The sequence below is a fragment of the Suricata suricatta genome, chromosome 13, assembly GCF_006229205.1.
Source record: "Suricata suricatta isolate VVHF042 chromosome 13, meerkat_22Aug2017_6uvM2_HiC, whole genome shotgun sequence".
Classification (NCBI taxonomy): domain Eukaryota; kingdom Metazoa; phylum Chordata; class Mammalia; order Carnivora; family Herpestidae; genus Suricata; species Suricata suricatta.
In genome coordinates, this window is record NC_043712.1 from 73,505,720 (window position 1) to 73,519,264 (window position 13,545).

Here is a 13,545-nt window from a genome sequence, read left to right on the forward strand (position 1 = left end):
TGAAAGAAGTGTTCAGAAAAGGAATGAAAAGGACAGATGGCACCAGATGACAGAGGGGAAGCTACAGACTTCTCCGCTCTCTGTCCCCTCTGAGAAGCCGACAAGCCGGTAGGAGAAAAAGAGCCGGGGATGTGGTGTGGTCTCTGCCCTTCCTCCCAGCACGGCCAGTCCCTGGGTCCGTAAACAGGGCTCTGGTGCCACGGCCCTTCCTTCCATGCCCTCCTGCCTTCCTTCCATGCCGTCCTGCCTTTCCGAGGGTGGCGAAGCTTCCCAAGCGGGTCGCACAGGAAAGTAACGCCGAGTTGGGACAAAGTGAAGCCGTTTCCACCCATGGCCTGGGACGGAGTGTGCCGTGCACTTGGCCCCACGCCAGCAGCGTGTAGTGCGTGCCTTTTCCAGAAGGGCCGAGGGCCACCTTTCAAAACGGCAACAGTGAAAGCTTACACTTCAGTTGTGCAGTCTACACGGCGCAGCCGCATACGCTGTCTCAGAGGACTTGGCCAGCGTCACTCACTCAGGCTGAGGTAAGAATGAAGTGTCCTGAATGTGAAGAGCAAATCTCTTTCAATTAAGCTTCTTATGTCTGGAAAGAATTTCTATACCAAGCCTCTTGAAGTTTTTCTTAAATCTCCATGTTTTGTAGATGTTAAGGAACTCTTCTTCCCTTATCTCTAAAGCTACCACCTCTATATTCAAATTCTTTGACCTACTTGGAGGCGAGAGACTTTGCAGGCCCAGGTCACTCTGAATATCCTGAAATCATGGTCAGCTTCCTGAGCGTGACGCCTGGGCCTGGGCCTGGGCTCCCTGCTTAGAGCCAGTGCTCTGCTGCCGCCATCTTGAAAATTTTTTAATGTTTATTTTTGAGAGAAAGAGACAGAGTATGAGCCGGGTAGGGGAAGAGAGAGAGGGAGACATAGAATCCAACAGCCTGCTTCAGATTTTGCTGTCAGCACAGGGCCCATGCGGGGCTTAAACTCACAAACCATGAGATCATGACATGAATTGAAGTTGGGTGCTTAACTGACTGAGCCACCCAGGTGCCCCGCCATTTTGAAATTCTTAATTTTTACACGGGGCGCCACGGATTATCTAGCTGCCCAGTTTTCTGAAAAACCACATCCAGATGGTTGGCGTGAAAATATTGTTTGATTTCTCCCCAGTTTCCACAGTGTAAGTGACAACACAGGTGAACAGAGAAATAACATCGGTGCAGCCCCCTTACAGCTTACACAGACTGACACACATTATTTCCTTTAAGCCTCACAAGCAAATGTAAGGAGATAAGCCAGTTTGAGGTCATTGGAAATCCACCTACAGGGGACAAAATGGATTTGATAGGCAAACAGCAAACAGCTCTTTAAAAGTAAAAACCAATGGAAAAACAGGACAGAGACATTATCCAGATGTTACATAGCTGTGCTGCAAAGGAAGTTACAGAGGCAGTAAAGGACTCGGTGTGGAGTTTGGCCAAAGGGATCACAGAGCATAGAAATTCCAATCCCAGGCCAAGAGAGAGACATTGTTGGAGCATCCCGGAGCATTAGTTGCAAAGATCCCTCAGGATCCCCTTAAAGACCAGGGATGTGTGTCCTTTGTCAAGGATTCTTTGCCCAGCTACTTGTCAATTAGCAATTTGATTTGCTTCCTGTGTTCCTTTATTCCAGGAACATAGTCAGTACTAAAAACACAGCTCAAGGCACCCTTTTAATCTTGACAGACTGAGACCTGAAGCCTAGAACCCACACTACATACAGTTGACCTTGAGCAACATGGGAGTTGGGGTACTGATTCCCCATACTGTCAAAAATCCGTCCGTGCCTTCTGACTCCCCCAAACTTGACTACTAATAGCCTGTTGATGAGTAAGTATTTTGTATGTTGTATTCTATACCGCATTACAATAAAGTGAGCTAGAGAAAGGAAGATATTACTGAGAAAATAATAAGGAAATTACATGCATGATACTGTTCTGTGCTTATCAAAAACATCCACATATAAGTGGACCCAAGTAGCTCAAACCCGTATTGTTCGAGGGTCAACTGTACCGCCTATGGACACTCTTACGGCACCTGCACTGTGGTGTTTAGTTTCTACCTGGTTGACTGACTCTGCTCTCCTGCCTGTCGTGTTTGCCCACCTGCAGTTGTCCCTTGATATCTGTGGTCCAGGCCACTGCTCCCCACAGCCGGGCATCAACTGGCTGCATTCATGACGCCTGCCACACTATCCTCAACTCAAAGACATTCGGGGGCTGTGGAGGCAAAAGACGATGCTCTCATGAGTTCTCAGCTCTACCGTCCAGACAGGCCCATTTTCCTGACTCTTCACAGGCCTGTAACCTAAAGGTTTTTCCACATGGATTCAGGGTGAAACTGACCTGGAGAGACCAGATGGTTGGCTTTCCTTGTTCATGTTCTCAGCATATTGCTGAGATTCCCTGTGACTTCGTAGGCAAACTCTAACATGGGAGTTGTTCATGTCTTGGGGAGAAAGGAGGGCTTTATTGTAGAAGCGTGGATTCTCTTGGACAGTCTAGCTATAAAGAGGATTTCTGTTACACTATTCAGACACCCCTGGCTGGCCCAGTCTGGAGAGGATGCAACTCGACATTGGTGTCATGAGTTTGAGTCCCATGTTGAGTGCAGAGATGACTGAAAACAAGAACAAAAAACTATTCAGCTGGAGGTGGAACCATGGTTACTTTTCAGAGTGAAAAGGTGTGGAGAGATGAAGAGCTTTTCATTAGAGTTCAAGCATTTGGCCAACATGTCTACTGAATGTATGACCCTTCAACTAAAACTGTTATCACTTCAGTGAGGAATGGATTTTTATTTGCTCCTGGCTTAGGAGCAGATCACTGGATTTCTGAAGGAGCAATCTTCTGTTTCCCTATCTCCCAGAAATCAAGTAAGAAAATCTGATTAATGATATGTGTACTTAAAACCACTAATCCAACAGTATTTGCTTTGCTGAGAAGATCTTGTTAGTAAGTGCTGAGTGGGTGTATATTCACTTCCAGATTAAGCGTGTAGAGCAGGTTCAGTCTGCTTTTTTCTCCCTCATGTAATCTGGCTTCACAAATCCTTTCAGACTACAGGTGCATTGTTAAAAGAGTTTTCACTGCTACTAAAATGATGTGGGAGGGAGGAGGGAGGGACATTACTTATGTAATGTCATTCATTCCTCACGGCAACCTGGCAGGTCAGGAGTTCAAATTTCCCATGCATAGCGAGGAATCAGAACTTTAGTAACTTGCCCAAGATTCCACACAAGAAAGGGCCAGAGCTGGAATCCTATCCTGGGAATCTTTTACTCTCAAAAATGCACATTTCTCTTATGCCAAATCATCTTTATAAAAATGAATACAGAAAGGGTGAATCGAATCAGGGCATCACCTACCAAGATGAGAAAAAGAGCTTCATACTTAGGAATAGTTTATGAATGGATAGAATGAGATGTAATTACTAAAACTGAAGCGAGGGCATAATTTGTGGAGCTGGCACTGAGCCAGTGTCATTGGACATTTGTGCCACTTTTCCACTTAGGCTTGTTGGTTCCCTGAGAAACAACACAAGGGGGAAATGATGTAGGAAGAAGAGGTGGGGTCTGCCAAACATAGTGTCTGTCTTCTATGAACTTCAAGGGCCCCTGGTGGTCAGGAAGATTAATGTCCTTTATCACAGGTAGCTGAACTAGAGTTGTGAGTTCAAGTTCATGTGAAAAATGCTTATTGTTTTGCTGTTTATTAAGGAGTCTCTACAGCCGGTGTGGGCGTCCAACTCAATGACTCCAAGATCAAGAGTCATGTGTCCGACTGAGCAGTCAGGCATCCATGCATACTAATGGTTGTATTGTTTTTTTGCTCCTGAATTATTGCATTGCTTGCATTCTCCCTCATTTTTGGTTATTTATACACATGATTGGGTTTTTTTCACCTTACTTTAAATTATTTGGAGACAGATAATGTTGTTTACTTGCTCTCTATGGTTCCATTGCATAATCCACATAAGCTTTTATTTGTTTAGAGAGAGAGCATTCTTGCAGGGGAGGACCAGAGAGAGAGGGAGGGAGAGAATCCCAAGCAGGTTCTGGGCTATCTGTGCAGATGCAGGGTTGGGTCCCACAAACCGCAAGATCATGACCTGAACCAAAATCAAGTGTGGGATGCCGACCTACTGAGCCACCCAGGCGCCTCCATGTAGGAAGTGTATATAAACTTCTAAATCTTGCTTATTATTACATGTAACTATCATAGCATACTTGAGAGAGTCTTTCTAAACTTACTTTTAGAGTACTATAGAGTAAATTGTAAACAAAAGTGAAACTTCTATAAGTGCTTTAGTACTATTTATATATTTTCCAGCAAGGAATTAGTGTTGAACTCGGAACAAATATTGAAAAGACAGAGTACGCTTTTTTCAAAATTGATTTCCAAACGAGTTTTATTGGCTATGGTGGGCAGAATCCTAAACTGGCCCCTCAAGATTTCCCACTTTAATCTCCAGGACTATGAATATGATGGGTCATTATGCCTGTGATTATGCTATGTTGTAGCCGAAGGGAGATTCTCCACATGAGCTTTTAAAAGCAGAGTTTTCTCCAGCTGGTAGTAAGAGGGAGAGTCAGAAGGATTCAAAGCAGGGTGGATGTTGGCTTTGCAAGGGGGCTGGGCGCACCGTGCGTAAGATCCGAGTGGCCTCCGGGAGCTGAGAGTGATCCCCGGTCAACAGCCAGAAAAGTAAGGGGATCCTCAATCCTATAGCTACCAGAAACTGAATACCTTGCAGGACAGTTTTTTCTCCAGAGCTTCTGGTAAGAGACTTGTGTCTTGATTTTGCCCTTGTGAGACCCTAAGCAGAGGACCCAGTCAAGTTCACTTAGACTTCTGGGTAATAAAATAGTTTATTCCGTAAAACTGTGGAATAATAAATGCATATTATCTTAAGCTGCTCTACCTATAGTAGCTGGTTATGCAGTAGTAAAAATGAACACACTGGCTTACTCTATACCAAGTAATACACGGAATTGTCCACATCACCACAGGTAACAGTGAACAGAACTCTGGAATTGTGGAACCAAAAGTCTTTGCTAAAACAGAGGTGCCTGGGTGATGTGAAGTGTCCGACTTCGGCTGAGGTCATAATTTCACAGATTGGGAGTTTGAGCCCCATGTCGGGCCCTGCTGACAGCTCAGAGCCTAAAGCTTGTTTTGGATTCTGTGTCTCCCTCTTTGTGCTCCTTTCTCTTTCTCTCTCTCAAAAGTAAATATTAAGTCTTTGCTAAAACATTATTATTCATTAAAGTTGTTTTTCTTTGATTGCTGGTGGAAATGAACAAACAAGTGATTATTTTATTGCCTTCTGATAGCATTGGAGTTGAGAAACTAATAGAAAAAAAAAGGCAGGAATTTCTGGATGAGAGATTTGATAGTGAGAGAAAGAAATCACGGAGGGAAAGATTCGACCTAAGAAAGAGTGGTTGTGTGGCGCCTGGCTTGTCCCGGCTCATGAAGCTAGTTGTTCATTGTTCAGGAATCTTCTAAGTCAGTTGTTAGACATGGCTGTTATTAAAAACTAAGTTCTAAAACTTTCAATGAAAGAAGTTATTTTAAAAACACAGGTAACAGATACCCCAAACTCATCACTTCCTAATCATTTTACATTTTACTCTTAGCTGTGCTCTCGAGATTATTTATTTTTAATTTTTTAAAGATTTTTTTAAAATTTTATTTTTGAGAGGCCAAGAGAGACAGCGTGAGCAGGGGAGGGTCAGGAAGAGAGGGAGACACAGAATCTGAAGCAGGCTCCAGGCTCTGAGCTGTCAGCACAGAGCCCGATGTGGCTCGGTTGGTTAAGCGTCTGGCTTCGGCTCAGGTCATGATCTCCTTGATACTGGGAAACTTTTATTGTGGATGGCAAAGCCCCAGAAGAGGAATTGTGATGTTTCTAAGCCCAGCGAGGTAAGCAATCTCATTACTCTTGACCAAATATTGGCTTTCAGGTGTTCCTTACAGTTAAGTGTGGTCATAGGCCCTAGTTCTGACGTATATTCTTAGCTCAGAAGGCAATTGCAATTATTTTTTATGTGCCTTTGTACCACTGGATGTATTTAGTGACTACGGCAATAGAAGTAAACAGAACACACGCCATCCCTCTTATCTTTCTTCATTTTTATGACTTCTGTTAGGCCTATGTTGAGAACAATGCAAGGTAGGTGTAGGTGGCTTTAAATGTGAAGCCCCAAACACATCCTTAAATTTTGGTCATTTATTCCTTATCAGATGTTGTTTGTTGATAGTTAGTGATCAGTTAGAGTCTAGTCTGTGTCAGGCACGCAGTGACAGATGTCTTATATTTCTCTTTGAAACATAATCGATTTACACTTACTACATGTTAGTACAAAACGCAGACTACTGTGTATCCTAGTTGATGCCATCTAAGCTTGGGTAGGACACTCTACAGTTTGGTTCTTCATGAGCTTTGAAGCAGACCTTCCTAACTCTGAACAGCTCTTTTGAAATGTCTATTCCAGTGTCAGATGTATGTAGTAAGGACCTATGTCTTTATCTTCAGGGTTTTCTTTTAAGTTTATTTTAAGTTTTTTTTTTTTTTTGAGAGAGAGAGAGAGAGAGAATGAATGTGAATTTGAGCTAGGTAAGGGCAGAGGGGGAGGGAGAGAGAGAATCCCAAGCAGGGTCAGTGCTGTCAGCACAGAGCTCAACGTGGGGCTCTATCTCATGAACCATGAGATCACAACCTGAGCCAAAATCAAGAGTTGGACACTTAACCAACTGAGCCACCCAGGTGCCCCATAGCTTCAGTTTTAATGTATTGAAATATATATCACCTTCTGTTGATTCATTGTTATCGCAAATTCCATTCGGGTAAAACTAATTTCCAAATGAGAGAGAAATCCAGGGATTACGGACAGAGGCTAGGTTAATTCCTCAGGTAGAAGTGGAGTGGTAGAGCAGGAAGAGTATGGACTGGAAAGTCCTAGATTCAGATTCTAGGTGGACCACTCAAAAACACTCTGAGAGCACCCTGAATATCCATTTGTAAAGAGGAATCAGATTATTGCTCTATAGCGTTTGTGTCCTAAGGATCAAATAAAATCATGGGAGAAAAGTGCCTATGACCATGCCTGGCATATAGAAGTCATCAAAAGTCGTTGTATTGTTATGATTTATATTTTTCTCCCCAACTAGATCACAAGTTTCTTAAGACTCAAGATCGGATTGGTTTCACTTGCTGGTGTTTTCCCAGTATCTAGAACAGTGCCTGGCCCACGGTTAATTCTTAATACATAGTGGTGGGTTAATATTACTACTGCTATTATCATCAAAGTCAGATCAACCACTTATTGATTCTAGTGACTATTTTGAGGAATATCTTCTATACCTTCTCTTTTTTTTCAAATCAACTCCAAGCACAAATCTCCCCATGAAACCATCCCCAACAGGCTCTAGTTTGAGTTATCTGGTATTTCTCATGCTTAATGGACACCATTGTTCTTCCCTCTTCCCACTTAACACTGCACTCAGGACCATTATCACTGTCTGGTTGTTTCATATATGTGAATCCTGTCTTAAAATTCAATTCCACTAAGAATTCTTGACTGTTCACCACATTCTGGGTGCTGTGCTAGGTTCTGGAAAGGAAATAGTAGCCACCTCAAGGAATCGAGTAGCTGCCCTCTCTTTTAGTAAATACAGATGTATAATCAAACAACAGTAGCATCACAATGTGATGTGGAAAACTATACGCACAGTGTATCTAAGTAGCAGAGAAGTGAAAAGGTGGTTCATCTTCAAGATGGTCAGGGAAGACATCCAGGAGAGGTTGTAATAAGTGAACATGATTTTAAAAGATGGTCAGAAATCTTCCAACTGGTCTAGGTGAGGGAAGAATATTCCAAGGAATGAACAATGTGTGCCCAAGGACATGAGGTGACAGGATATTATCCTGGAGAGGTTAGAAGTTGGAGAATCTGGGGGCACCTGGCTCAGTCAGTTAAGTGTCTGACTCTGCTTTTGGCTCACGCCTCATGATCTCATGGTTCATGGGATCAAGTCTCATGTTGGGCTCTCTGTTGACAGCATGGAGCCTGCTTAGGCTCTCCCCCCACTCTGCTCCTCCCCTGCGTGCAAACGTGTGTGCTTTCTCTTTCAAAAATAAATAAACTTAAAAAAAAAAGTACAGAGTACCTGGGAAATAAGGAGGGGCAGGAAAAAGTGGGTGACTGAGGCAGTGGCTCTATCTTACAAAGGTTTCAATGTCATAGTCAGTGGGGTGATGGGGATCCCTGAATGTGATGGTCTGGTGGACTTAAGATCTGGTGGGTCTTTGATAGAAGGATAGAGGGTAAATGGGGAGGAAAAAAGACCTCAGCAAAATTCAGGTGGAAGTAGGAAGGGTCCAGATGAGAGACTAGGGGCCTGAGTCAGTGAGAGTGGGGCTGGCAGACAGATTGGACTGATCTTTAGGAAGAAGCTTCATAACTGCCCTGACTAGCTTTGGTCATCGGCAGTAGAGAGATAAAAAGGAGAAAAAGAAGTACTCTCAACAAACAGCATTGTTTTGTGTCTCTTACTTGGTGAAGCATAATACCAATCACACAACAAGTGCTCAGAAATAGGCTGGTAATTAGCCAGTCCCCATAGCATTATCTGGTATTGATTTAATTTTGTTTCCAGTTTTAAAATTACTTTCTATGAACTGGAACTTTCCAAGCCCTTGCCCAGCCTCTTGGTGCATTTCTAGTCTATAAGGATCCTCTTAATATTTCCAAGGTATTTGCAAACAGAAAACCAAAAAGGGACTTTGTTTTCCAACTACAGATTTATCTATTTAGACAGTTGTTAGCATAGTATTCCAAAGGAGTCTGAGGATTATGTGGCATGATCAAGAATAAAGGAAAGATGTCAAACTGTACCAACACACAGCACAAACCGTTTTTTCTGGGTTCACATAAGATAACACGCTTTTTCTGAGTATTCAGGGTTATTTGGACCTCATTTAATCTTTAACTGTGTACCATAAACACAGATTTTTCTTGGAAAATGATTTCCAGGCTACACAAACACATGTCCAACTCATTCTATCAGGGCTTTAGAATTATCAGGGAAGATAATTGTTTATCAGAACAAACAAAATTACTCATTTGCATAACACTAATTACACAGCTAAGGAATAAGAAATTCTTCCATCGATAATGATGGTTATCTTACATCTATTTTTAATTTCTAAGAATTGTAAAGGGAACAAGTTCAAACAAATCTTGAAGGGATGATTTTAAATGATCAAAAATGGCAGGAGCATAGCACGTGTGTATAATACACTTGGTCTCTGAAAAATAGATTTTTAAGCTGAGGTCTGCAAACTGCAGTCTGGTGGCCATTACCTGGTTTTGTAATGTCTTGAGCTATGAATGGTTTTACATTTTTAAGCGATGGAAGAAAAACAATCAAAAGGAAAATAAAATTTTGTGTTAGATGAAAATTACCTTCAATTTCAGCCTCCATGAATAAAGTTTAATTGGAACACAACCCACTCATTTGTTCCACATGGCAGAACTGACCATTGTGCAAAGCCTAAACTATTTACCATCTGGCCCTTTCCAGAGAAAGTTTGCCAACCTTTGTTTTAAGAGCACACCCCTAAAGAGACACTGAGGCCTTCAGTACACTGGAGTCTTCTTCACAGTGATTTCCTGTATCAGTGATTTGTGATGTCAAAAGACAAGACAGATGTATGAATTTAGTAAAGGTAATATGGCTGCCATGTCAAAAAATAATCTACATGCTTTTACTATATTTAGGTTGCTTCTTATGTCAGTCTAGCATAGTTATTAAGAATATGCATTTTAGGGTCATTGTTTTTCCTGGAATCTTGATTAGCTCTCTGTGACCTTGGGCTATTTATGTAACCTCTCAGAAAGTCTTAGGTTTCCTATAAAAACAGAGCAATAATGGTACCAACCTCATGGTGTTAAGTGAGGTGATTTTTTTCCTGAAAGGCATTATTTAGCTCAGTACCCATTACATAGTAGGTGTGCAGTACATTTTTTTTTTCCTCAGTAACAGGATCGTCTGAAAATGTCCATTTCTTGTGATCCCCTCCTAGTTTTGCCTATAATTTCTGCTTTGACAAGGAAATCCGCAAAATCCAGTTTACGGAATTTCACATAGTAAGAGCCCCTCTCTCTGGATTGCTGTTTGTGGAAAACGGTGCCTGGTGTACAAACCCAAGCCCGTACTAGACAGGGGGGCAGACAAGGAAAGCCTAGGCTGTCTACAAACAGATCACAGAGGTGGAGAGCATTGGAAGGCTGGTGGGCAGCTGCGTTACTATGCTGGTGAGCGGACGTTAGGAGTATTCCGAGTTAGAATCCATTCCAGCTCTTTGTATGGGGGCGGGGGGAAGTCGGGTGACAACTGGCATGATGTGGAGAACCTTCTATAGCTGGCCCTTACTGAGCCAACCTCTGCCCAAAGACAGCTAATAAGGGAGAAAAATCCCCAAAGAAAAACAAAACAAAAACCCTCTTTTATCTCCCTTCCCCCCGAAAGCATTTACAGAAGTATCGGAACTCCAGAAGGCAGCAGATATCTCCACAGTATAGTTGAGAAACAGAATTCCTATAGGCCCGCCACTTTTTTTTTTAAATTTCATGAAACGGTTTGTGCAGATGTCACTTTTTTTTTCACTTCTGTATTTTGACATACGATTTTGAGGGAAATCCCTCTGAATTTTATCGTTGTACCTCAGTCCCGGTTGATTGAGTTGAGGCACCCCAAAGAACAAGTTACTTCAGCATTCTTACCAGCTCTAGCTGGACTCAGGGTTAGGAGGACGAATACAAACACCCACATGTCAGCCTGGTATGTGGGGCTAACCTCCCAAAACTGTACCCCTCACGCGCATGTCTGGGACAGAAAGGGGTTGGGGGCGGGCCGAGCGGCTCGGTCTACTGGTAGGAGTAACTTTCATCGTCGTATTCCAGCTCATCCTCCTCATCGTCCAGCAGCCCGTACTTAAACTTCCGGTAGATGGTGCCATCTTGGCCCATGTAGACGATGTCATCCTCCTCCTCCTCCTCATCATAGTCCTGGTCCGTGTACTCAATCACTTGATCCTCTTCAAAGCTGGTGCTTTCAGGGTGGCTGCTCTTATAGGACACATACGACTTGCTAGGGTCGGCCAGCTTCTCATAGCCGGCCTTTGCTCCTGGCTGGGCTCTGCCGCGTGATTTCCTCCACACGATCACAGCTGCCCCGAGCAGAAGCACCAGCATAATGGAGGAGGTGATGAACAGGGCTGTCTTGGTACGCTCGCCTGCAGGCCCAACTTCACTTGCGTGAAGGATACACTCCTCTGTTGGAAGAAGACCCCAAAGGAAGAGGAGAAAGGGGAAGGACGGGAGAGAAGAAATGGAATTGAGGAAAATTAGTGTCTGGGTAAAAAGCTTTGCTTTGTCTTTGAGATCTAAAATGGCGGAATCACTGTCCCGCATTTTTCTAGAGGGCATACCTCTCTACAGAATGGCACCGGGTACCCCTTGAGGGTCCCAATCTTCATCCGATGATACCGACAAGCCCTTCTAGGGTGAAGGTCAGTCTGAGAACTAAAGAGTCCCCTCATCCTCATACCTCATGTGTCAGTCGCCAAGCATCCAACCGTAATAATCGATTGTTCTATTTTACTCTTAAGAAAAATGTTTCATCTTGAGCCGTGCTTCAGTTGCTGCTAAGACTGATTCCTGTCCCCAGACACCCTTCAATCTGGTCCAACATTCCAAGGTAGAGACCATTACTTATAAAACCATTGACTTGTTTTTTTTAAGTAGATTCTGTGGCCAATGTGGCTTGGACTCATGACCCTGAGATCAAGAGTCGCTCACTCTACTGACCGAGCTAGTCAGGCACCCCTTTCCCTATTCTTTAACCTGCCAGATGGGAGCGTGAGAGAGTCTGAGAACCAGGGACAAAAGTAGCAGGCTCTGTTGGATGTACAAGTTGACATGCATGGTAAGTTTTCCATAAATGGTTTTGGGACCACCTGGGTCTGCCCCACAGATTCGTTTATGAGATTCTATAATATACATTATATATACTAGCTTAATGGATATAATTTTGTGGCTAATTATTTTAGGGGCAATTATTTTTGCTTATAACAGACTAGCCAATTAGGTCTGATTCATCACCACCATGTATTGCCTCTCTCTTTGTGCTAGTGATAAACAAATTTCCCATTTTATTCAAATTTTCATCCTCATGGGATTTTTGCCCATCCAACAGAGTTTCCTTTTCTAAAATAGCACTATCATAATTATTTCTGTCATTAACAATAGCAGCGCAGACTTTTTCTCTGGAGGAAATATTAAAGCACCAGAGGGATGGATAAGCTTATCTGTGTGTGGTACTAGGAGATAAATATGCCCAAGGCAGGAGAATCAATAAAAGATGTTTCAAGATTGTTTTAATTACTAGGGCGCCATATACAATCATGTCTTCTTACTGTTCTCTAGGTTTAGGTCTGCACAGTTATGGTCAGCCTCTGTGATCTGGTTTCTTTGAAGGAGCAGAGAGTCTCAGGAAGAAATAAGCAGGTAATCAAGAGTATATAGACTGTTCAGGTTTGTTCCATGTGGATCTTTAAGGGCCACAGAAGACCCAGGAAACCTGACTAAACAGTTCTCAGTCAGAACAGGTTTGGATAAACTCTGCACCCAGCATGTACACACTTCTGGTTTCATTTAAGGCCATTGATGTAATGAGGGTTATTATTCTTAGGTGAAACAGCATGGATATTAACTAGGCAGTCAGACCCTTAAGATGGATATGTATGAGGAGCTGGGGAAATCAGCTGTTTGTGGGGGTAGGAAAGCTGAAAGAAGGGAACAATTAGTTTTTGGAATGATGTTTAGAATTGAATTGCAAAGGCTAATAAAAAAATAAGAAAGAAATAGTAGCAGTTATGGGTCTGGGATTTACTTCACTTCTACATGGACAGGCTCACATAAATATGATGTCTCTTGTCAGGTGATGATACATCTGAACCCAAGGAAATGATCTGCTTTGGACTAGGAAATATATTTTAAGAATATATATATACACCTATACCTATACCTATACATATGTATATTCGTGTGTGTGTGTGTGTGTGTGTGTGTGTGTGTGTGTGTGTAGGTATTATTCCATTTTGACTCTTTCTAAGTTTGTGGTCAATGAAGACCAAGTACCCATATGGATGACATTGGGGGTAGGAGAAAGGTGGGGGCCTAGGAATTGGTAAAAAGGATTTGTTTCTTTTTAGCCTTTGATGAAAGTTCATTTCTAAAATGCCTTAAGTCTTAAGGGGGGCTCTAGATGTTGGCTAGCTTCCATAAAATGATTAAAGATAATATTGGGGGGCTCCTGGGTGGCTCAGTCAGTTAAGCATCTGACTTTGGCTCAGGTCATGATCTCATGGTTTGTGGGTTCAAGCCCCGTGTTGGGCTCTGTGCTGACAACTCAGAGCCTGGAGCCTGCTTCAGATTCTGT

At 42.7% G+C, this 13,545-nt stretch overlaps 1 protein-coding gene across 1 annotated transcript in view; it reads right to left on the minus strand.

Moving 5' to 3' along the window:
* Positions 1-10,699: 10,699 nt before the first annotated feature.
* Positions 10,700-13,545, minus strand: part of PCSK5 (proprotein convertase subtilisin/kexin type 5) — a 461,176-nt gene continuing 458,330 nt past the window's right edge. Inside the window, exon 38 of the mRNA XM_029920456.1 lies at positions 10,700-11,377. Coding sequence (XP_029776316.1) covers positions 10,971-11,377 — 407 coding nt within the window. The 3' untranslated portion in view covers positions 10,700-10,970. The remainder of the gene's footprint in view (positions 11,378-13,545) is intronic.